Source organism: Xiphophorus couchianus, chromosome 21 (genome assembly GCF_001444195.1).
Source record: "Xiphophorus couchianus chromosome 21, X_couchianus-1.0, whole genome shotgun sequence".
NCBI lineage: Eukaryota > Metazoa > Chordata > Actinopteri > Cyprinodontiformes > Poeciliidae > Xiphophorus > Xiphophorus couchianus.
Window position 1 is genome coordinate 12,393,720 of NC_040248.1, and position 25,912 is coordinate 12,419,631.

General features: G+C 40.6%; 1 protein-coding gene across 5 annotated transcripts in view; it reads right to left on the minus strand.

The window, feature by feature from the left end:
- The window catches only part of ncoa2 (nuclear receptor coactivator 2), a 73,578-nt gene that overhangs the window by 19,067 nt on the left and 28,599 nt on the right, over nucleotides 1–25,912 (minus strand). For all 5 annotated transcript variants that reach the window (XM_028005066.1, XM_028005069.1, XM_028005067.1 and 2 more), the window contains exons 3-11: nucleotides 24,528–24,635; nucleotides 20,747–20,919; nucleotides 16,930–17,033; nucleotides 11,670–11,847; nucleotides 10,219–10,401; nucleotides 7,750–7,851; nucleotides 6,657–6,797; nucleotides 6,025–6,172; nucleotides 3,333–4,647 (exon numbers count right to left, since the gene is read on the minus strand). In XM_028005066.1, coding sequence (XP_027860867.1) covers nucleotides 3,333–4,647; nucleotides 6,025–6,172; nucleotides 6,657–6,797; nucleotides 7,750–7,851; nucleotides 10,219–10,401; nucleotides 11,670–11,847; nucleotides 16,930–17,033; nucleotides 20,747–20,919; nucleotides 24,528–24,619 — 2,436 coding nt within the window. In that variant the 5' untranslated portion in view covers nucleotides 24,620–24,635. The remainder of the gene's footprint in view (nucleotides 1–3,332; nucleotides 4,648–6,024; nucleotides 6,173–6,656; nucleotides 6,798–7,749; nucleotides 7,852–10,218; nucleotides 10,402–11,669; nucleotides 11,848–16,929; nucleotides 17,034–20,746; nucleotides 20,920–24,527; nucleotides 24,636–25,912) is intronic.

The following is a 25,912-nucleotide window of genomic DNA, read 5'->3' on the forward strand; positions in this document are numbered from 1 at the left end:
TTCATGCTTGGTGTTTATTAACAGCTTGGATTAACGTTGCAGTTGGTGATCAATGAAAATAATACTTGCCTTATAATTGCGCTCACACAGTTTATGTAAAATCATGGGACACTACATGCTACTCTTGGATATTTCATTCACGCAAGATGGCTTTAAACTAGCAAATTTAAAATCTGCTTTCGACTAGTTAAATGCAGGTAAATCTCAATCCAAATCCCAGCTCCTTTCCTCAAGCCATGTTTATTTATTTATCTTGTCTGGTAATTAGCGAGTATAGGATTACCTTTCTTTCATTGGAGCAACAACGTGGTAATGGCTGCTGCTTAAGAAACTGTTTATGACAGGTGATCAAATTACACAGTTCTTCTCAAGTAATCAGAGGATGAAAAATGTTGAAAGCACTGCGTCACGAACGTGGCTGCTCAGCAGGGACGGAGCCAGTGAGCCGTCTCCCTCATAACTGCACCTGCTTACGTTTGGACACATGCTCTGAAATGATCTCATAATAATGGCTAATAGTTAAAATGGCGTAAACAACAATCCGAGAAGCAGCAACGTAAACAGCCAAGGAATGGGCATTTATAATAACATTCATTAAGAAAAATTTATCACGATAAAAATTTGGACTTGTCCTCGTCTCAAATTTCAATAAATGACGCTAAATAAACTAAAACAAACCGACAGCGTTTGTGGAAGTTTTATATTGGCTATTTTCCTCCAACATTTCTTCTACAAGAGCATCAATAAATATCAGTAAATAAAAAAAAAAAAAAAAATTAAATGTGGTTCCTATGTGCACCTCAGTGATATAAAAAAAAAATACTTGTCGTCCTGAAAAACGGCTTATTTTAAATGGAAATGTTTTTCAAGAGTAGTATTTGAGTATAGTATTTGTATCACACCAAAATTTTAAGTCCACATCGTCCACCCTGGCCCTATGTTGAAAGCGGGAGAGGAGAGTGGCAGCAGGGTGTCGGTGGCAGGTGTTCTTCTGCCATGCAGCTGGAATGTGAAGCAGCCGGATGCCATCGCCACTGTGGCTTTGGAGCGGCAGCGCGTGGAGATTTAGGATAAAGCCATGTAGATGGATTTTACACTTCCTGGCAGGTAAATCGAAAGTTCTCAACTAAACAGAGGACCGCCATTAATGCAAGTGGATGATTCAAGAGTATCTTAGGGTTCATAAACACCACCAGCATGGAGCAGGAAATGGACAGATGGATAGAGACATTTTCTTGTCTTATTTTGTAGTGAAAGAACAAAACACCCTCGACACAGTCACCAAATATGTCCACCTACTGCTCTGTTGATAACTGATAGATGATCAAATCACAAGCTTCAAGCTGCCACATAGTGAACCACAGCCATAACTGGGATTTGATTTCTCATTTAACTCTGCCCCGGCCATCAATAATTCAGCCCTGAAACGATGATGGTGAGGAGGAAGTAGAGGAGGAGGAGCAAGGCAGAGGTAGGTTGAGAGTCAGTGAGGAAGCAGTGGGTGAGGTTAGTGGAGAGGATGACTCTCGGTAGCTAGTTCGAGAGCTATCGAGCTACTTTCACACATGGCCAAGCAGCGATTCACCAGAAAAGCGCAGAAAACCACACACACACACCCTCACACGAAGTGACTAATGAAGTCACAGATTAGTGCGTGTCTAACAAATGTCCTTTTTCTCATTAATGAAATCTGTTAGCCTGGAATGAGCCGTCGGCAACTGAAGGAATGACTGCTTTAATAACGATCTCATTTCATGGCTGCTGTTAAAAACCGCCAAATCCGTCCCATTGTTCGGGTTTACTTTATTGCTTTGCACCTCCAAGAAAATCAAACCTTCATTATTAAACCCTACATTCTCTTCGTGTACGTCCTACAAGCCCAGCGATCGCTCTGCCCGCCATCTCCATGGCAGCAGCGAGAACACGCAGGAGCATATGGCTCATCATTTTCACTCTGCATGCCGAGGCTGGGCTCTCCTGGGGGTATCTACACCTTTCTCATCTCCCTCTTCTTTGTTCAGTCTTTCATTATCCAGCAAATCGCGTCCACCCCTGTTTTATACGAGTACCAAAACACTCGCTACATGAAAACACGACTGCTGTGTAAAGATGCCAATTCGGAATAGAATTTAAGAGAAAGAGATCAATAAGAGGAAGGATATTGGTGTTATTCTCTGTAAGGTGGTTTAGCAGTGAAGCTTCCTGCTAAACCACGAATAGGAGTCTTATTGAACGTGTGAGGCCATCAGCAGGTCAGTCTCAAACCTCTGCCCTGTTGAATCGACTGAGTTTTACTCTCACTGTTCGCTCCTTTTTTCTTTTTTCTTCGTTCCCTCCTTTAGCGCTGAGCCCGCCTCCAGCTCTGCCAAACCTGAGGACTCCGGCCAAATGCAACTGGGATCAAATGGCTGAAGAGAACCACAGGGAGCTCTCCCTCCAAATGTCACAGTTGTTTGAAGCTGGCAGATAGATTCCCTTAGCGGGCTGCTGCCAACACAAAGGCGGTGAGGGGACCAGATGTGTTTATAAGCCTTAATAAAGCCCATGCGTGGCAAAATCACTGGAAAAGACAAAACTCTAAATGCAAGGAGAGGGAGGAAGTTGTCACACCCCGTGCGAACACATTTTGTAAGTGTTGTGCATTTTACTGGCCTTCTATGTAATATATCAACATATACTGCAGAATTGAGAAGTTGACATGGCAGGCAAAACCTGAAAAGTTTGATGTGCATTTGTATTATTTTAGAATATATGGAAAGGCTGCAACTAACTATCTTAATTATCAACTATTCAGATGATTAATCGATTAATCTGCTAAAACAGCACATTCTATAGATTATTAAAAAATACTTTCAACATGCAAAGAGCTCAGCACTTTCTGCTCAACTTTACATCAAGATAGTTTTATTGATGTTACATGGTTATATATGTTGATTTTTTTTAAATTAACAGATTAATAATTAAAATTGTCCTTTTATTCTAGATAGAACATAATTACAGACATGGTTTTATATCTTAAATGCAAAATGTATATATTTTTGTACTTTTTTAGATTACTTACTGCTCTAAGTATGTTATTCTTTCAGCAAATTGCCTTTTTTTGAGTCTATATATTCTAGTAAACGATTAATCACTTACTAAATTGAATGACGATTATTTCTATAATTGATTATCACCATTAATCGTTTCAGCCATAACATATATCACCCACTTCTTCTTTGTAAAACAGCTCAAGCTCAGTCTGGTTAATCAGAGAGCTGCTGATGTGTGTGTACATAAACAAGAACACAAACACACCCACAGTAGAAGTAAAGTTTTCTTCAAACACTGACCTGCTCAGCCCGATCGTATCCAGCATCCTGCTTCTCCACCTTGACCTGGGGGTGTTCCTTGACCTTCACCTCCCCGGGCTCCAGCTTAGAGACCTTGTCCTTCATTACAGTGTCATCCTTATCCAGTAGATAGCGCAGCAGTGCATTGTCCTTCTTCTTTGGGCTCAACGGCTCCTGCTTGGGAGTGATTTCTGCCCCCGACGACTGGTTCCCAGCACCTTGTGATTGGTCCTGGCCCAGCTCCTTGCCTGTAGCCTCAGCGGTGAGCTTGGCCAGGTCTACAGGGGATGTACTGTTCTGGAGCAGTTGGTGGAGGATTTTGTGTTTTTCTTTGAGCGAGGTGGCGTGAGTGTTCCCAACCGCGTGGCCGCCTCGGACCCCAGCGCCGGCCTGGTCCTTACCCTCCCCTCCGCCGCCCGGCGACAAGGGCGTCTCCAGGGGTTCCGGCTTGGTGGTGAGCAGCTGCAGTAGCTTGGTGTTCCCCTTGTTGTCGTGGACACGGCTGTGAGCGTCGTGACTGTCGTGACCGTCCAGGGACCCCTCCCTCTCCTCCTTAGGCTCCGTTTGGTTGCCCTCGGCGTGTCCCTGATTCACCTCTGAGTGACTGCTGAAGTCTCCTGCTCCGCCCGCATTGCTCGAGCTTCCTCCAAATTTCGACATCATGTGAGGGTTTACCCCTGACCCCGGCGTGACCCCAGCTGGGGAGCCTATCTTCCGGTCAGGGGAGCCCAGTGTGTGTGCATGCGAGGGTCCGTGCCCCACACCGTGGCACTCACTGAGGGCCTGCAGAGCGGACAGAGAGCTGCTAGTGTAGCTGTTAGAATGGGTGCTGCCCGCGCTTCCAGGGCCGCTGCCGCACATACCGACAGGAGAGGGCGACTGCAGGCCCCCGGCTACACGGGGGCTCCCCGCACCCCCTGGGCTGCCCCGGTGCCTTGGTGACAGCATAGAGTTCTGCTGAGCCGGGTGGGGCCCCCCAGCCGGACTGGGGCTGGCACGAGAGGGGCTGTTCATCCTCCAGTTGGGGCCCTGCTGCGGCGGCTGCATGCCCCCGGTGTAGTTAGGGTGTGGAGGGGGGCAGCCGAAGCGGTAGCCCTGCATGTGGCCCCCCATGGCTGCAGGCTCCCGGGGGCCGGCCGGGCCCGGAGGAGAGAAAGGCGTGCTGTTGCTGCTGATCGTAGTGTCTTGGCCCTGAAGCCCCAAACCGGGCAAACTGCACGGGGTCGGTGGAGTCATGGAGGGGTTCATCGGTTTGGGGGTCATCCCCGTTTCCTGTCCACCTATGTCCTGACCCATTCCACACACCGGGTGCTCTCTATGAACAGATAGAAAAATGTCTTAATTATTAAACTTTTGGACATAAACAATAATAATAAAAAAACAACACAGTGAGAAGTTACATCTCTGCAAGTGTTTCTCATGCAATCTAAAAAAAAAAAAAAAGATCTGAGTAGGAACACTTCACTGACTCACTGGGTAACTTCTGCACCAGCGTATCACAGGTATAAATCTTAATATCAAGTAACTTCATGGAGGAGTGAGGATAAATATAGTCATGAAGGGATAATCAGCTAAATAGACTAAAGCTCTTTTATATTCTCCTTGCTGTGATTTTAGCCAGAGTGTCTTTAATGGATTTGGACTCACAAAACAAGAAATGAAACAAAATACACAAAAAAACACCTCAGGAAATATCTCCACTTTAATATTTTACAAAATATCAACTCAAAACCGTAAAATGGAATTGTGAATGGAGACCATAAAAGAAGTGAGTTTCGTTTGTAAAAAAATACCGATGTATAAAATGGCGGTGCTTTATTTGGAATCACTGCCGCCATTAACTTTGTGTTGAGCTGCGTCGCTTTCCTAGAACAAATCGCATTTAGATTTATTGCTGTAATTAACTTTTGTGCATACTCTTGTCTTTTTCCTCAATAGATGGGAGATATTGCCATTCATAAAAAGGCGATCCAAAGTGCTTTACAGGAAATCAAATGAAACATCAAAATTGCCAAAACCTTGAAGCTTGCTTAAAATGTCTAACACTTTAAAGAATTGTATAAAAGCACAAAAACGTTAAAATGGTCATTATTATCTCTTAATGTCACATTTCAGTCACACATTTATGTTTGCACAAATGGTTTGTTAGTGAGACTCTTTAGTGGAAAGCTGCAGTAAACAGAGGCGGTTTTAGTTTCTGCACATCTCAGTTATCTTAGAAGTACTTTCTGTGCTTTTCCTTACATGGAAAGTATTTCTGGCTCAGTATTTGTGTTGAACTGGGTGTTTTTTCCTGGATGGAGTCAATGAGGGAGCTACTGCTACCAATAACTGTTTTCATAGAACACGTAATCCTTTACTTGAACCATAAACTTAATCTAACCACTATTAGATTTGTGGCGCAAACTAAAGGATAGAATAATCTCCCGTAGGTGGAAATTCAGTGCATAAGGAGAAAGGGGACCAACAAATGGAAATGATCTGAATTAAATTGAATTCAGAACATCCAGGATGCTACCAACCAAGTTATAAATCACTTGTGCTTGAGATTAGACACACAGGCAACAAAGATGTTATCTTCTTCACATACAAACAAAACAGTAGTTGCTATAGAGCATAAACAGGCTAAAACACTTAAGCAAATTTTAAGATTAGTTTTCTTTCTGACAAATGTGTAGTTATGGGGACATACCTCTGTAGGAGGTGCAGGGACATGTAGAGTTGGGGTTCGTTGGTGGCAGATGAGCGCACCAGCTTGCTCTTGGTGTGGGCAGAAACGATGGTTCCATCAGAGAGGGAGAACCGGTAGATTGGACTGAATGCTTGACCGTGGCGGAGAACTGTAGACACAACAGGCTTCACTTCAGCAAACACAAAAACATTTTTTTTATATATAAAATAAAACAAATGTGTTCCTGCTGGTTCCAGTATTAGAATAGATTGATGGATAATCCAAGAACTGAAGTTCATGGTTGGCTGATTTTTGTGGCAATTCATTAAAATATTTAATATTTAAAGCTTTTTTTTCTCCAGAGCCTTGAACTTCTTTCCCCTCTTCGAAACATCTAAAACAATCTTCAAAATCTTTTATTATGACCTGATACAACAAACAAACATGGAAGTTATGTACCGTTGAAATTACAGTTTCAACCATTTTACAGTTTGTCTTTCAGCTTTACATCTCCAGAGACATTTCTGCCCATTCTTCTTTAGAATACAGTTCATGGTCAGTTATACTGGTTATAAAAGTGTCCATCCGACTATTTATATTCAATTTAATGATTTATTTCTGAGACCAACTGTGAATATGTGTAAAATAATAACCTTCTTGCTGGTGTCTCTTGGCAAAAGACATTTCCCCATCGTTCTGTAGATGGAACCTCTGGATGCAGCGCCTTACTAGATCCTCCCAACCCGGCTTCATGGACGCTCGCAGTAGACTCGTGTCCAGAGACGTAATCTTACCTAATCACAAAAGAGGACATTACAGTAGCTGCAGATATACGGAATTATAAACTTCCCATATAAAATCTCCCAGCCCAAACTGGCTGCTAAGTTTTAACATTTAAAACATGAATTTCAGGTTCAATAAGTCACTGTTTTGCCACCTGGTTTAACATGTACATCCAGGATATTTGTGTCGACACAGGCAATCACTCGCAGCGGTGCACACTTGTCCCTCAAGTATGTGCCATTTAAAATGGAAGCAACAGACCGCTTAAAGGGCTGACAAACTCCCTCCTGCTTGACTGACAGCTACATGGACCAACTTGTCACAGCAGCAATAACAGGAGCCATTTACAGCAAAACATCACATTTAATAATCACTAAGGCGTCAAAAAAGAAACTACAGAGGCAGCCTGGCAGCTTACATGGTGTTTTGCTTAATTCTAAGGGGGGAAAAATGTCAAACTGAATGCCGCAAATGGTGGCCATTGTCGCGCTGTGTGGCGCTAACGGACAGCTCGGTAAGTAGAGGCTTCCATTCATGCGCACCTACGGAAGCCTGGGTGGGAAACTACAGGAAATTACTATATGTCGCTGACTAACCATGAAGGTGTGTTTTTTGTGATGTGGTTGTGGGTGTGCATACCACACAAACGGCATTAGTACATCAGAGGCCAGGTGACGCGCACAGAGCTGTGTGCAAGTAAGCAACAGTTTTTCTTTTCACCTCCCACAGTGCAGACAAGATGGGTGGCTGCAACTAGCTTGTCCAATCTTAACGGGGTCTTTGGATGATGCTTAAAAACTTGGCAGAAATGTTTGCTAATTTGTGGAGAAATTGAAATTTCTTTCAACACAAAGGCAGTCTTTTTTTTTTTTTTTTTACTCAGCCTAAACAAGTATTAAATCGGATGCATATTAAGATCTCCATGCGTCAGTTTGTAGCTGCTGTCCGTCTGATTCCCCGTACCTTGCAGGTCCTGGCGAGTGGTGAAGCTCTCATGAGTGGGAAGCATGGGCCTTTCCTTCGTGGGAACCCTCCGAGCCACGCAGATCAGGCACGACTGGAAGTCTGAGCAGAAAGAAAAAAAGAAGAGAACGAATAAACGTCAGGAACAAAAGACAAGGTGGAGGATGGAACAAAGAGGACGGGGATAAAACAGGAGAGACGAAGAGGGAGTGAGAGGGGAGGACAAGGGGGGCGTAAAGGATAGAGACAGAGGGAGGGAGTGATAATGAAATGCATGTTATTCCCAGGCAGCATAATTAATACAGTTATTAATGAGCGTGGGGATCAGGGCTCCGCTCCTTTAGCGAGGAGCAGCTATTGCTGGCGAGGGAAATGATGTAGTGTGACCTTTCGAAGGAGTGAGTGACTTGATAAGTGTTTGCGTCCGCACCTCCGTCTGGTCTCGGCTAAAGCGTCGTCACGCCCTCATCGCGCCTCAACACGGCTCAGTAATGACACTTCTTCAGCGCACGTAAAAAAAAAAAAATTAAAAATGACTTCGCCAATTCAACTGCTTGGGTGACCCCAAAAAGTCTGCGGTCCAACTTTTTGTGAGCCAATAATATCCACAATCCCTCATGTTCCCCGCAGAGATGTGTGCTACAGGCTATCACACACACATGTGTGTATAGAACCTCATGGGAGGTCTGGCCATCAAAGATCTTAATCGTTATTAATTTCCCCCCCCCCAATTCCCTTCTTTCTGTTTCTGTCTGTGGCGAATTCCTCCATCTGTAACCGCCGATCGTGCTCTGATGTTCGAATGCCCATAATCTTTCACACACCTTCAGCCAGAGATGTTCTCATGTTTGCCGGAAAACAGCTGGCAACGTTAGCCTTTTATGTCGGGTAGTTCATAGTTCTAGGCTAATCAAAGCGTTTCTGGTTGGAGGTCATGTAAAGAACGCTCATCTAACGCAATAGAAACAAAGGGGCCTCATCTAGTAAAGTCTACATAGACAGAGAAGACGGGGCTTTTTTTAAAGATGTGTCCTCTGTTGCCGTACACTGATTTCTAAGTGATAGACACAAATCTGTGTCCTTTCAGTTTTCAAAGGTTGGAATTTTAGCAGTCAGAAGAAACTGACATGAAACTAAAATAGGCATTGAGTTTGAAACAACAATCCAATGACTGAAGGACTTATCACGGTGTGATGCAAGTTATGGCCACCAGGGGCTTGCAATATTCAGCGATTCACAAATACACAAAATAATTGGGAAAGAGGCATTAAGCATCAGTTAAATATGCAAACAATACTATTATTTCAAAGAAAGGGGCATAATGACAACACAAACAGCATTAACAGCCCATTTATTACGATTATCTATTTGTGAGTTTATTCAATTTTACATTTGCATCAAAAATATCCTTTTATTTTTATTATGTATATCATTTAGTTTCATGGAACAAGTGGCTGGGGAGAGGGAAGTCTGGGCCTCCTTCTCAAGATGCTACCCCCACGACCCGACCCCGGATAAAGTGGAAGAAAATGTATGGATGGATGGATTTAGTTTTATTTAGAAAAAGAATCTCATTACTCCTCGTTTGTAGGTTTGCGAACCCAACCTTGAGTTCTTTGTCTAGACTGAGAAGCTGTATTTTGTCAATATTGGTCATGTCATTGCAAGTTTCCTCACTAACATGTTAAGTTTGAACAATATGAACTTAATGGGACTGACATAAATCAGTCCCATTAAATAGTCTCCATCTCACCTGAAATAAATGCAAACCTTCAATTTGATGGGATGTACTTAAACAATTTAATTTTAAGAAACAATTGCTTTTAAAAATAATTATTGCCTAAAACCCATTTTCAAACAAATGCAACAAAAAGCATTTCTTTCTTTTGTATATATATATATATATATATATATATATATATATATAAAACTAAGATGATTAATTTCTATGAAATTCTAAATATCACTTTTTTTTTATCTAGTGCTTCCTAAGCAGAAAAAAGAGTCATGTTAATCTTGCCCATGTTTGAAACCGATAACTTTCAAAAAAGGCATCATGTCTGGATCAAATTTTCACTTTGACACATTTCATTTCATTTTTCCCCATAAAACATGAAATGTACTCAAATAAAATACCGGAGTTTGAATGTGTTCACTGTTCAGTTGTGCTGCTGCATCATTACTTGCTTTGAGCGCACCTGTATCAGGCTTAATAAGTTGTTACGAATTTGCTAAGTATGCAAGATCCACATTGCCTGTTACAAATGTAGAAAAAAAAAGTAGCCATAGCTATTTTCTATTTATGGCAACTTCCAAACAAGTAAGAAATATGCAGATATGTCAAAATGTTACACTAAATTAAAAAACAAAAAAACCCCATCTTGTCCAAGGTTGTTTTATAAGGTTACTACTTTAGTGTCAACTGATCCTCCAATCCATCTCTTCCCACTTCCCTCCCCACTTCCATACCGTCTCCTTCCTCCTTGATGGACTTGGGTTCTGACACTGCAAAACACTGCATGGTCTCATATTTCTGCTGCTGGGGCTCGTGCGACTCGTCCTGGTTTTCGCTGTGCGGGTTCACCAGCATTCGGCAGTTGAACGTGTGGCTGTTCCTCCTTGGACCCTCGCTGGACCACGGGACACCATTGACTGCCGGAGAGAGAAGGAGAAAGAGAGAGAGAGAGAGAAAGAGGTGAGGCAAAGGAGACATTTATAGTCTGGAAGAGGGTGGGGGGGACACTTTTACCTGCGACTGAAAGTGAACAGTGAAACATGAAGTATGCAAAGAGCGAGCCAAGAGGAGGCGAGCGCGCTGCAAGTGGAAGACATAATGAGAGCAACATAGAGAGAATGAAAGCAAAGGAAGTGCGAAAAAGAGGAGAGCTGTTGCTGGGTAGAGATCAGTTTTAATGAGCAGTTGGAACCCTGAGCCATCCATCCACAGCAGTGCATCACAGCCAGGCCTCCACATGCACGTCCTCCCAAAACATCACTGCCCATCTTTCTTCTCCTGTCCAACACTTACACAGACACAAAATAACTCACTCAGACACACGCACGCACGACAAGCAAGATAAAAAAGACATGTATGGCCAACTCATTTCTTTATAGCAAACTCCCATCACACTCCATCTGGTTTGTGATCTCATTCAGTGCATTGATAATCTCCCAGTAACTGGGACACAGCCCAGGGATCATTTCCAGGGTACTCTGCTCTGCGCAGCTCTCCCACCCAGATGGCCGGGTACTCAGACCTCAATCCGGAGCACCAGCAGAGGAGAACTCAGCGCTCCTGACGGGATGCAGTAACACAAAGCTCACCTTATGGGAAGTGAAGCCGTACGGGTAAATTTGAAGGAACAAGATGATGGGGGACAGATGAGGGGGGATTCCTGAGCTAAGCTGAGGATTGCACAAACAGTGGTAATGTTTACATTAAATAAGCACAAAGAATAACTTTAATGGGTGGGCTAGAAAGTATGAGAAATTGAGAACAAGAAAATAGGACCTCGATAGGAGTGTGCGGCAGAGAATGAGAGAAAAACATTTTAAAAAAGTGAAGAGAAGGGGAAGTAAGGGCACGAAATGAGAATGTAGGAAGAGCATTATGCTGCTGACAGGAGAGAGAAGCCAAAAAAGGAAGTTAATTAGCTGAGAAGCGAGGGAGGATGAGGAGAAGAGTGAGAGGAAAAAGTCTGGGCTGAGCATCAGCAAAACAGAAAAAGAAGAACCTTTAGGATCTTTGCACACTGCAAATTTTTTTTTTTTTTTTTTTTTACAAGCCAGCTTTCCGGCACTAAAAAACCACCATAAACATTTAAATCACAACGACATGGCTAATAAAAAGCACCAGGTGATGCAAGGTAGATGGAGCAGAGGCAGAATTCGTTGGCAGGGAGAATAAGCCGAGGGCTAACCGAGGGATTTAGGCAGCAGGTTCTTGATGAACTCGGCGTGATCTCCGACATGCAGCACGCTGTACACGCTGGTGTTCATCAGCTCCTCCTGGTTGTAGCGCAGGTACTGGGTCACGTTCTCAGACACGAACACGATGTTGCCCTCCATGTTCACCACGAAGAAGAAACCGTCGAGGGCCTGGAGGGGCAAAGAGGCGGTTTAGAGTTTGTTTACAAAGTTCCTCCTCACAAAAACACAATTCATGAATAATTAGGATTTTATTTGCGCAGCAATCACCCTCATTAATCAGTCTATGTTAATAACCCTGCTGCAAGTGGCCTAAAGGGGGAATATCACCAATTAATATGCTCTCCCTTACTCAGACAAGGGAAAGCTGCAACTTTAATTTATTGATGCAAGTAATTGTGTTTTTCTTCAGATTTACTGGGTTTTAATCTCTATTATTTAGCATGAAAGCATTCAAAAACAGCAGATACTATGCAAATATTGTCTGATGTCTGAGCAACTGGTATAAATTTGTCTTTTTTGTATCATACCATTTACACACAGCAAGACAAGAAAACGTGTAAAGAAAAATAGTACAATGTAAAAAGAAATAAAATACATTTTTAAAAAAGCACTGAAAAAGCTTTAAAAGCAAAGTTAAAACATGCCAAGAATGAACAAAGTAATTTTTGACCTTTATGGAAAAGTTGCAGGAAAAACAAAAGAGTTTTAGTCCCAATTTAAAGAAGCCAACAAAATTCTGGACATTTCAGGTTAGAGTGGAGGAGCAAAGAGAAAAAATGATGCTTCCTCTAATTTAGTTCTGGTCATAGCTCGTAAGGGGAGATCAGAGGGGCCTAGATAGTTAATACTGTAAAACATAAGCCTAAGATCATTCTAGACCTTATAGACAAATATGATATCAAAATCTATTATTTTGCAAACATGCAGCCATTTAAGTTTGTTTTCCTGGTGTGTGCCTGATTGTTTTTTTTATCCATAAAGACACAAACACATTAAGTGACCCGAGAAAGCAGCCTCGAGAAACTCCAAATATAATATTTCTCATTCATATTTAAAACTGTCAACACACAAAAATATTATAGATCAAGTTCCTATTTAAAAGCTCTCCATACCAAACTAATGCAAGAAAAGCAGCTAATAATGACACAAACTGCTGGATTAGAAATTAGCCCTGCCAAGACTTTTGAGTTTGTGGTGAAATGGCAGCAGAGTGGTGTATGGCAAGACAAAACCTCATATAATTAAGCAACTGTAGCAAGCATCATTCCACCTGCCACCAAAATGTTCAAACAAGATGAGTGACTTACTATTTTAATTTAAGCTAATTTAATTTTAGCTTAGAATTTTGCATTGTTTTATAATGCCTTTTAATTTGCATGAAGGACCAATTGAAACTTTTATCTAATTTATTCTAAATACACGACTAGTTATTGTTTGACATTTAAGCCCTTAGAGGAGCAAAATGTGGTTGAAAGCTTTTTAAACCGTTTTGCAAAAATAACTAAAGAGGCTCGTTCCTAATATGGGCGATTTCTTTATTTTATTAAGAGAAACCAGAAAACATTTGTATTATCTGCCATTTTCCGTTCTACCATACCCATAACGACCCACGACCCAAAAGTGGAGTACACACTGAACTCTCATTTATGTTACACGCCTACTCTGTTATTTGTATGTTATTACACTACGCTTACAGAAAAACCACTGGTACAATTAGTACCAGCCAAAAACGCTGAACATCAGTGAAACTGATAAAAGCAGAATAAACCCATGTGGCTGATTAAAGCATAAGAAGGAGGAGCAGCACTTAATTGAAAGAACACAGCCCCAGGTCAGCCATTACACACAAGCTGGTGTCAATTAGGCCATCAAATCACCTACAGCCTTCAGGAACAGAACGTTGCCGCTTGTAAAGCCGGTGTCACGATAGAACCAAAGACATCTGCTCTTCACCCCTGCTTAATCGCTACAGTTAAACTAAACAATTGTGAAACTTTTAGTGCGACATACAATACATTTATTTTCAGTCATTCCTGAAACAGCTACAAAACCACACAGTCCAACACCCCCTCAGACAAAATGTTAAGGTTCGCTGAACCCTTCCATTTGATCCAAGATTACAGCATGATGGAGGTTCTCCATCCCCTGCTCTGACACTTCCAAATCTAAAAACAAACTCAAAGCTACCTCATCCATCAGTGCATTAACTGGGCCTGTTCCAAACTGCAACGTGGTTGTGCAAGTCCATCCTGTGTGAGGAAAGAACATGGACTGGACGAGATAAACATTGCGTAGTGCCAACTCTAATGCTCCTCCAGACACTGTTGCTCAATGCCGTTAGCCAATACTTTTAATTTACAGTGCCCTCCTTAAATATACACTGGAGAGACGGCTGAGCCAATACAAGTCAATGTGTTCCAAACGGCAACGTTGGGAATAATTGTACAATCTCTGCTCCCAGCTCTATTTACTTGTGAACAATAACTACAGCCTATTGCTGCAACATGACATTAATAGTTTTTGGTAATGACTAAAAATAAAAAAAAAAAGGTATTAAACATCATCGAGAATAAAGAGTATTCTGAAGATGGTGCAAAAGCCATGTAAAAGTATTCATGCAAGTTGAGATTTTGGAGATTTTGTAATGTCCGAACCAAATATTTTATGTTTTATTGGGATTTTATGTGAAAGATCAACTCAAAAGGAGCAAGTAATTCAGGGTTTCTGCAGTTTTTACCAACTCAAATGTAAGATTTTAAGACCTATTTAAGGTCATTATCAATAATACTTAAAAAAACCCAGTATAGGATATACAAGATTAAATAGTTCAGTCACGACAAAATTTAAGACCTGTGATTAAAGTATTTAAGGCCAACTTCAATTTTTTAAATGAATTTAAGAGTTAAGAATTACATTCTAGATGCATGAACTTAAGACATTAAAAGTGCGTGGAAACTTTGCAATTGTAAAATGAAAGTGAATATTTTTAAAAGTAATATGAAAAAAATAATAATTTGGTGTGCATTTGTATTCAAGACCCCTTGAGTTAATACTTTGCAGAACCACCTTTCCCTACAAATGCAGTGGAAAGTCTTTTGGTATATATTTCCTTCCACTGATTTGCAAAACCATGAAAAAATAAAAATAAATAATTACATTCTAAGAAAGCAAAGATTCCTACAACACTATGTCTCCCCCACCTGGCTTCCCTGCATTGGGTTGGTTTATTCAGAAAGATGAGCATCAAATTTGAAGAAAAGCAAAAATACTGCTCTCATCTGTCCACAGTGTCTTTTTCCACGTATAGAACAGACTAAAGATTTTTTTCCACGACAAAAATCCACTTCACAACTCAATACAATCCCAGCAAAATACATTGAAGTTTATGGTTGTAACATAAAATCAGGAAAAGAAGATATGAATACTTTTTAAGGCACTGCATACGTAACAGTGATGTGACGTAATGAATCTGTCCACAGAAGGTTAAAAGAGCAACACAATGTTTCCCCACACTCCTCTCCATCTCTCTGTGTTTGGAGAGCAAAGAGTCTCAGAGGGGAGGGGGGGGAGAATGGGAGACGGGGGAGATGGGGATGTGTGTTTCTGCTGCTGGCCTTTCTCCTCTGAACGGCCTGTAATGAGCCCAGGATCGCGGAAGGGATCGCGGCTCGGAGCGGAGCTGGTGTGAATGGCCTATCGCCGTGTTTTGGGGACTGCTGACAGATGGGAAAGCTCGCAGGCTGCGCTGGGCTATATTTAGCCGCGAGTTAGTGTGTCGATTCAGTGACGCTGGACCAGGAGTGCTATAAATATTCCATGACAGGACGGATCTAGAGGCGAAAGAAGGGAAGATGAGGGGTGGGGGAGTGAGGGAGACCTGAGCAAGCCGGGGAGGGCGGAAATGGGTGAGAGGACGGACTCAATGGACTGATTCATTCGATGAGCTGTTGCTTTCTTTCCCATTATACATAAGCACTTCAGAGGCTCTCCGTTGTACAACCAGGCCATTGCTCAGCTTGGTAATTTACAGCCAATCAGGGGCGGATACAAGATGCTGGCAGCTTTAGCCTCACACAGCTACACTCTGACATAATCACTACTGGCACAGCTGTGATTGTTCTCTGTGAATGGTACTCTTCGTTAGACATCAATCATAATTTCAAGAGGTGAGTTGACCTGTGGTAGAGTATTTCACTTAGTATTACACTATTAAGTGGAGTATATAATGAAATCTTGGACCCGAGTGCAATTTGATCTCAGTATGAATACAGATGTTCTGTGGAGACATGATCAGACGCATCAGGGTTAAAGTTCTGGAGAAGTATTAAGCAGTATTAGGTCGGACACATCATCTTTACATTGAAAGAGTAAAACAAGACAATGCCGTTCACAAACTGACAGGTTGGGCAAGGAGAGCTTTATTTTTTGAAGCAGCCAAGAAGACTGTGGTAACTCTGGAGGAGTTGCAGGTGGGAGAATTTGTTCACAGGACAACTATTTGACAATCTCTCCATAAATCTGACAATAACGAAAGGATGGCGAGAAGAACATCCCTTTTTGTCGTTTGAGGCACAACAGACGTGTGGAATAAGACGGTCTAGTAGCAGGAAATCAAGACTGAACTTTTTAACCTGCGGACGCAGCTAAACTCAGGACAAACCTGTAGGAAAAGCTTTTAGGGGCTGCAAAAGACTTAAGACTGGGTTGGAATTACTCCTTCTTGTGAGACAGTAACACTAAACATGCAACATGAATTACAATGGAATGACAAAGATTACTGATCCTCAGAACCCCCCATCTTGCATGTTGTAGGGGTTTGCCTGCTGCCTCAAGCCTGACTTAAACAAATGTGTGATTAACAGGCTTCTGGAGCATATGATAGCTTACTGTGGAGGCAATACAGTCATTTGAGACATACCTAAAACATAAAGAACAGTGGATTCTGAGGACTAGGCTTGAAAAACACTGGCTTATTTTAGAGATTATTACTGTGTTTAAATGGCCTAGTTAATAATCTATTGTAAGACTAGAAAAGTACAACCTAAGTTATTGTGCAAAGAATAAAGTCCACATGTTAATCTCTTAATGTGTGAGAGACATGCACCAAAAGTTTATATATAATGGATATAAAAAATAATCTCAATAAAAGCACTAGGAGGTTTAAACTGTAATGTGGCAAAATGTTAAAAGGAAATGGCAAGGCACTGCAAATGACATCATGAATGAAAAATACAAACGCAATCCACCCACCTCCAGCATCATTGGTCCCAAGGCATCTTTGTCAATCACACTTTGGCCTGTTGATGAGACATCAGCCTTCTGCACCTCCTCCTCGTTTGCTGCTGCAGCCTTTTCTGTGATCAGATAAATCAATAAGACAAACTTAAAAGCCACATACAGGGATCCAATGCAACAAGTTCATAATGCAGAGGGAGAAAAACAACAACAACACAAAGACAAAACTTAGAGGTCACAGAGGAGAAGCACAAGCAAACGATTCTGCATTTCCCCTTGCAGTCGACCCACATACTTAAAAGAGGTCACTGGCTGACAGGGATTTTAACAAGTATCCATCTGGTAACAAAGCAAACACATTCGGTCCCTTAGTGAAAACAATGCGGCCGTGGCTCCAGCCCAAGCACAGTAAGGCAAACAGAGTGAAAGGTTGCTGTAAATGAGCGTGTCAGAGCGCACGACTGCCACACTGGTGACAGACACTGGATAGATTACATCGTCATGTGCAAAAAAAATAAGAGTCTATTATGGAACAGGGAGAATGTGTAAACAAATCATGTACAAAATAGGAGAACAAATTGTTCCCAGGAAGGGCAGAACATTTTACTTATCCAATACCAAACAAACTTAATCATGTTATCATCAATAATAATATGAGATTAGATTAAGCTACCTAAAGCTCAAAAGTTAGCTTTTCAAAATATGTCTACCAAATTTAGGAAATTCATCAAATAAGAAAAAAATAGATTTTCTTGCAACAAAACAGATTCCAAGATTATACTGTATTTTCACAATGTGTGAAATATGTTGCTAAACTGTAATTTACCAGTAACTAGGATAAAACTAATTCAATAGAATTTAGAGATTCAACCAAAAGTTTTGGTTGACTTTTAGCATGGTCGACCGATCAACGCTTTCAACATCACTGGCCATCTAAAATGAAGTCAGATGAAGCACAAATTGATGCATAAATCAATTTTAAATAGAAGCTTTTCTATGATATCTGTAGACATATTCTTTATCAAGGCTGTGATAGGGTGAACAAGAGCAATACCATTAGTAAATAAATAACAGAAAAGCTGAACAGAGTTGGTTTCCAACCTCTGCCTGCCAGATCTGGGAATATTAGGTGGAACTGAGTTGAGGTAAGGAAGCATAATCTCTAATTTAATGCTTCCTCCCAAAGTTGTGGTAAGGACAAAAAGACTAATATTGGCCAATATCAATGTTGGTGCTGATATATAGTGTATCCCTGGTAAAAACATACCTTTGCTAATTAATGCAACAAGAGATAATAAAAATATATATATATTAAAAGAAACACGCAATACATTGTCGCCAATGCACCAAGTTAATTGATACACTAGTGATGCTTGTATAATTTCTTTTTTCAGTCATACCTTGCGAGTCACAAGCTGAATATTTCGGGAACCTTTGCTCTAAGGAATACACACACTACTATTTCAGCAATGCTAGCCACGCTAATCACTAGTAGGAGATGTTAAAGCAGGTTAAAAATGTGAACTAATTGGTCAAAAATCCAGGTTAAAGGAAAAAATAAAATAAAATCACACTTCTGATTGGTGGATTTGTTATCAACATTTTAAAATGGCACAGATAAAGAAACGTACAAAATTCCAAGACCAATCCCTTAAAATCCACCAAACATTTCATTCAGATTTGAACAACTAGAGATTCCTCTCAGCTTCAGTAACTAAAATAAGGAGTTATGACTTTGTCCATGTGACTAGGTTAATAAACATGCAGAGAGGCCTTATGTTCATAGCGTAGGCTGCCCTACTTTCCAAGCAGACGATGAGAGGCGGAATATGAGTGGGCTGTTTGGGGGGTGGGGGAACACATTTAACGGGCGCACCATGCCAAGGAGAGAGCTGACCATATGGTGACAAAAGATTGTGGTGAGAAGCAAACAGAATCACACTCTTCCTTTTTATGGGTATGGATGTGTGAAAGTTGACACGAATGCAGGTTTCCCTCTGCGCTGTGGGTTTGTGCAACAGCCCACAGACAAGTATTAATCTTTTCCAGCATTAATGATCCGTGCATCAGCAGGACTTCTCCAGGCCCAGTGGGGTCCTGCAGACCAACACAGCTGCTCTGAGTGTAGACCCATCACTCACTGTCATGGCCGCCTTCCCTGGCTTTCTGTCTCTCTGCAGAAGTGTGGCACTGTGCCACAGATAGCAGGAGCGTTTGATCAATTAAAAGGATTGTGTAACGTATTAACAACTACATCATAAACTGGCGAGACAAGGCACCATATACGTTTGACTAGCTCATTAATTTACAGAACAGCGGTGCATTTTTTTTGCTTTCTTTATTGTGCAAAGTTGCCTATTAGCAGATAATGCAAAGTCCTATCATTAACATTAGTTTTATTATTAGTTTTTCAACTATGGATAGGTTATGTTGAACACCTTTTTTTCTTTTATGACACTGTCATTTGAAGTTTGTATTGAAATTGATCATCTTTCATAAAAAATGTTAAGAATTAGAAAGATTTCTCAAAATATGTCCAGTACAAAAAAGTAATTAACAAATGTCAAGAGTTAAAATGACCATGACATAAAAAATCTGGGTGTATTCAAGACTTTTAATCTTAAAATTAAGGTTTTTACAACTCGGACGTTTTAGGATCACGCCAAAACTATCCTATTTTTTCACAATATGTCGTTTAAGCTCCCCAAGTCTGACTATAGATATATGTATATTGAAGCAGCTAGCTCTTTTAATGCACCCATTTTCTCACCTATAAATATATAACACATCTGCCTTCCATAAAAGGCACGTTTTCTTGCCTTTCCCATGTTGAAGTGTGACTCAAAGAAATGGGCCTGTGCTGTATCGCATTAATATCCACAGGAAACAGAAAGACATCCTTATAAAATTATAAAGGTAAGTATACAAAACAAATGATTCAGGTTCTTTTATTTAATAAGAGGGTCCCAAGAACATATGGATGATAATCTCCCTACTAAACATAAGCAGCTGAATTAAATGGTTGATTTTTTTTCTCTCAAATTTTCACACACAATGATTACATTATTGGACAAAAAAGTTTTTAAACTTTTTGCAGACCTTTACCAAGGAAAAAAAAAAGACTTGATTTGAACTGCACCTTTTACAGAAAAATATGTAGCACTGACATCTGACACAACCCTTCCCCATAAAGTGAGAAATGAAGTGCAGTTAAAAGAATCTAAGGCATTCCTTCAAAGCACAACGTTCAGCATCTGTAAGCAGCTATAAAAAGATTCCCCTGCCTGACCACCAGCCTATACAGGACAGAGAGGAAGAGGATGAACCAGCCCTTCGTTTGCTTTGCTCCGAGTGAATGCAGAAGGCTCGATAAGGAATGGGATTTTTGTGTCACTTTAGTCACTTTTACATAGCAGATGTATGAGTCAAATAAAATAGAATGACATTATTAACTGGTTTTATTTGTGCATCTTAAAAAGGCTATGTTTTTTTTTTAAATAAGATATTCTGGCGCCCTTTCTCAAAAGCAAGGACCAACCTGATATCTGTCTCTAAATTTACAACAGGAGAACATTTTAGCCTTGCAGCAACCTTGAAGGAAAAACAGAATATCCCCACTGATCGTTGCTTGATTAAAAATAACATTTTGAAAAAACCTTAAAATGGTCACTTAGTCGTCTAGCAAGATGGGGTTTTTTTTCACTACGAGCTGTAAATTCAAAATATTCAATATAACCCTGAACAAGCTTTCACTTTTATTATTTGGGACCCATCATATTTTTTTTGCAGTTCATTCAGAATGCCGACGGCACAACCAGACTGTCACTCGTACCTTGCTCCTTTATTTGCCTGATCTGCTTCACAGTTTCCTTCAGGATTGCACATTTGTCAGGTTTGACGTTAAAGTTGTCGATGTCGTTGAAGTTGGCGAAGATCAGCTCGGCGAGCTCTTCAATATACTTGTTCTCGTGCTCGCGGTTGCGCTTCTCGTTGCTCCGCTTGGGACTGCACAGACATAAAAACAACAAGAGGGGAAAACGGTCATAAGAAAGCAATGGGGGACCAATGTTGGGAAAATTACGAAACCTTATCAACTTTTTAGCATTTTTCATTACGAAAAGATCACTTAGATGGCTAATTTATCTTTTATAAAATCACAACATTAAACAAAAAGATACAAGCATTTTCTACAGCAAAGAAATGATTCCCTCCTTCCTAAATCCCAGTGTTACCCTCCTCGGTTGGAATAACTTTTAGTGAGTTGCTCCTTGAATACATCTGCCACTTTCTCCCACTCTTGCCTTGAAGCTGTAACATGTTTAAGGGTTTCAAGCCACGGCATCTCAAAAGAATTAATGGACTATATTCTATTCCAGGACCTTCCATGTGTTAATTCTGAACTGGCCCGGATCAGCTATAGCAAAGCATCTCCACAAGACAATTCTTCCACCTCCATACTTTACAGTTTATATGAAGCTCTTCTCCGCTAATGTATTTGGATTATTCTTAAGATGCTGGTGTCTAAATAATTCAGTGTTGGATTCGTCTGTCCAAAGACCATTGTTCCAAAAGCCCTCGTTCTTTCACTTGTTTAGCTCTGGTAATATTTAAGCTAGGTTTGCATTCATTGTATTGAACTAGGACAGAGACAATATGTGATAAACGTGCCATCCCCGCCCATTCATGTTGGCGCGATTCCTGGTCCTTTCACTCAAACTGGACAATCTGGAATGTTCTCTTGCAGAGCAGGTACACCTGCACTGACATGTATAGGAACTCTCTAATACGGCTCATGATTGGAGAATACTGCACCAAAGTATGCATCAAGTATATAGGCGACACCGCTTGCTCTGCTCGAGTGCGCTCAATGGGAACCTCTAAACGTGTGACTACAACTCAGCCTTAAGTCCGTTTTTCTTGATGAGCAAACATTGCCTCTACTGCACTCTCTTTCTGATTGTACAGGAATGTACTTTTATATTAACAATGGCAAGAGTTGCTGTAAGTCTAACGATGACACTTTAGGGTTTCTTAAGACATCTTTTAGCATATGGCAGTCTGTGTTAAGGGAGAGTGGGCTGACATGACCAGATGTGGTCATGTCTGCATTTGTTGTAATTGTGCTCCACTTGTAGCCATTTTTTTTTAATACAGCGATGATTCTGATTTTAAACTCTTCAAATCCCCCACCATGCATATTGGAGCTCAGACAGCTCCTTTAATCTTTCCATACTGTTTGCACTCATTTATACAGTTAGAAGCACCAAGCTAAATGTCTGAGGTTTTAACAGCAAACCTTCAAAATGCTTACTAATGTTTTTATAATCATGCATACCTAATATGATATGTTGCTATGTACTTCCAGCCATTTTAGGTAGGAATAAATGTAAGGCTGGTCACTAGCTGGGTCACACACTGTTGTAAATAATAATTTTAGTAATCAAGTAATATACTGATTGTTCTGAGCATCTAGTAGCTACTTAAAGAAACATATGACAGAGAAAATGCTAGTAAACAATTCAGTTCCTATTTAAGAAAACACATTTAAGACACACTTAAAATACAAAATGATTCAATCAAACTCTTAGTCTCACGTTTGAAGTATGAAAAAAAAATGTAAAGAGCAAAACTATTTCACATCAACTTTAAAAATTAAAAAGCAAACTTAAATTGAGACATTAAACATTGCCTTTTTGTAACACTTCACTTTCAGTCTCAAGTTTGAAGTATAAAAAAGTTTTTTACACATATTTCTAATCTATTTTTTATTGTTTTTTCACATCATTACTCTTCTTGATCAGCAAGTACAAGTGAGAAAATGGAGCTTGAAGATATTAATGCAAGCTAAAAATGGGGAGAGTTACAGTAATAAGCCAGCAGAGCACAAAGTTAAAGATCTGTAAGTATGTAAACTGATAGCAATTTATAGTAATATGTCAAGTTTACTTTGGTCTCAGGCCTCTAAAGTTAATTAGTCAGGTTGAATCAGGCTCGGACACAATGCTTACAGGCTTGATCAAATTGGATTTGATTGTTTTAGGCCCAACCTACACTTTAATGTTTCCTGCTGAAGTGTTGCCGCATTGAGGCTGCGCTGTTGGAAAGCTTTCTGTGCCTCTCCATCTCCCTCCATAGCTGCTAATAGCACTTAGCATTCTTCATCAGCTCATTAAAGTGCTGCACACAACACTAATGAAGTTTAAAAACAAAACAAAAAAAGAAATCAAATGATTACAGTGCACTAAAAAGTAAATGTAATTGAACGATGCGTCGAGGAATTCTAATAATCAAGGTACTCAAATTAAACAATAGCTCTGATGAATCGTTTCAGCCCGACACTGTACGGTTTGCTCCTATGGTTCACCTAGCTTCAATCTCAAGTCTGTCAATGTGGTTGTGTTGGTCGCTTTGGTATTATAAGCACACTCAAATTGATGCCCAAGATGGGTCACTGTGGTTAAGAGTCAGGACTGCAACGAGACCATTCCATCCTCTCCACTCTAAATTGCTGTGTGAGCAAAGGTTGACATCTTGGAGGCTAGAGCTCAGTCCATGAGAGTGGATTTATGTGAAGGCCACTGACAGCAGAACCTCATCTCTGTATCCCTCTACATTGAGATTTCCACCTACGACAACAAGCCTCATTTTTCCAGCGAGGACCGTACCGCCCCTTGCCATCACACTGCCTCCACCTAAAGATGTTTCGCATTAGCAGGGAGAAATTGCCAAGTTTTTCATGGGTACAACCCACATCCTCAACCCTGTTGCTCAACCCATAAATGTATTTTTTCTTACACTCTGTTACTCTGGCACCATTTAAGGGGGAAATAAAAGAGCTTTCCAACAGTTTAACATTAATTATCAACAAGTTCTTACATGTGGCACCATAGACGACCTTCCTAAATAAGCTCAACAAAAAAAAAAGCTGTAGGCCATTGTGTGAAGGAAAGTAGATACGTTTACACAGGACATTGGAGCTCCTGTAAAAACTCCTGGTATCTCCTGGAAAAGATAACTCATTATATACAGGCTCCTTGATGGTTCTGGGTCAATTTGTGCCCTTATTTTAGATCCAAACATTGCTCTGTCATCCCAACCTACTTTCCTTTATACCTGCAAACAAACTGCTTTATACTTTAACTTAATTCAACAGAGCTAATTATAGAAACACTGAATTTGATTTTTCAAGATTTTATAATACACCTCGTTTGATTTTTGTCCGTGCACATTTGTACTAGTTGACATTTATGAAATACAAGATTATAACCAATATCAAAACCGAATATTCAGAGTCCCATAAGGCTGTTTTCTTACCGGAGACTGTGTGGAGATTTTAAAATAAAAAAAGATTATGTTACATCATTTTCTGTAAAATTGAGTATGAAATTTCCTGAACAAAACTGCAAGAGTCTGAAATCGTAGATGGGTAAACTGACCTGCACTGCTTCCTGAGTTTCCTTTTTAGTTTTGAAATTGTCAGCAGAGGGAAAGTAGATCAATCTGCAGTGGCCTGGTAATTCAAATTACTAACGTGAAGAAAAACTAAAATCTCTAGGTAGCGGTGTGAGATGAAATAAGTTGGCAAGTAGGATTTGATCATTCTTGAAGCTTACCTGGGTCCTATGAGTTCAGCAGAGCATTCTTTGCGTTTTCGTGCTTCTGCCCTCGCAGGGTCAGATGAGTTTTCACCGACTCCACTCATCATCAATGCATATCAGCGTCTGCAAATGAAACACACAGGAAATCACAGTTTTAAATATGAAGCAACAATTTCACTATCTAACTGAGCAAAAGGTAAAACAGCAAAGGTATATGAAAGGATGACAATGCGGGACTGAGTGAGGGCCCATATGGCCATCTGCATACAACACACATACAAACACACGCACACACACATACACAAAGTCTGTGCTGGAAGCACAAGTTGATCCAGTCCAGGAGAAATGAGTGAAAATGGAGCAGAGGTAGAGATTCAATCATTTCTCTCCGATGGCACAGTTCTCCCCAGAGAGGCTGAAATGAGAGCACCGCGCTTCGCCTGTAGCAACAGACTGTGCGCTCAACCGTGTGCTGAGAAAAACCCATTCGCTACACAAAACCAAGTGAAGCCAGCTCACATTGAGGACAGAGAGTTTACAGTAACGTGTGCCTGCGTCACTGTACGGCTGCCATTCACCTGGAAAGACTTGAGGTCAATCAAAAACACAACAAAAAGAACTACTGTTTGAGGTTATGTGGAAATAACACTTGCCTACTTAGAAATGTCTTACAGGGTCACTTCCCATATTGTACAATAAAAATGTTTGGTTTTTTTGCTAAATACATTTGTGAGTCTCTTGAGGGAAGCAAACAGTTGAAGCACAAAGAGTTAATGTGGCAGAGAGGCAGCTGAAAGTGGAACAGTGTTTGAGGTAAAACGCTATTTACTTGTTAATTTGGGATAAAAAGGAGTACAATGAGTTTACTTCGGATACTGCTTGCTCAAAAAGAGGGATTGCTCCAAAGTTAATCACAATCAGCTGTCCTTTCTTCCTCGGATAATGCTTTACCAGTTGTCGTACATTTTTATTTTACTAAATTATAATTGGATCCAAGTTTCACTATATACGAGACCATTGGTTTGAATGGTCTCCTATATAGAGACCATTCCTATGTACCAGGGGTCTTCAAATCCAGGCACTGAGGAGAGGCATCATGCAAATTTCAGACACGTCTCTGCTGTAACACGCCTGGGTCAGATCATGAGCAGGACACTGACCATGTACTTCAGCCATCTCAGCATCATAGAATCTACAATAAATTCTACTGTCAGTTTAAAGTAAAAAGAAAAAAAGTCATAAATAAAGCTAAAGCAGAACTGAACCCTGCAGCATGACAATGACATACAAGTAGCTCCACCAAGGACTGGCTAAAAATTTAGAAATGGAAAGTTCTAGGCGAAGCCAAACCCTTGTCACCGACCACTTTGAAATGGTGCAACTTCATACCAGCTGTATTT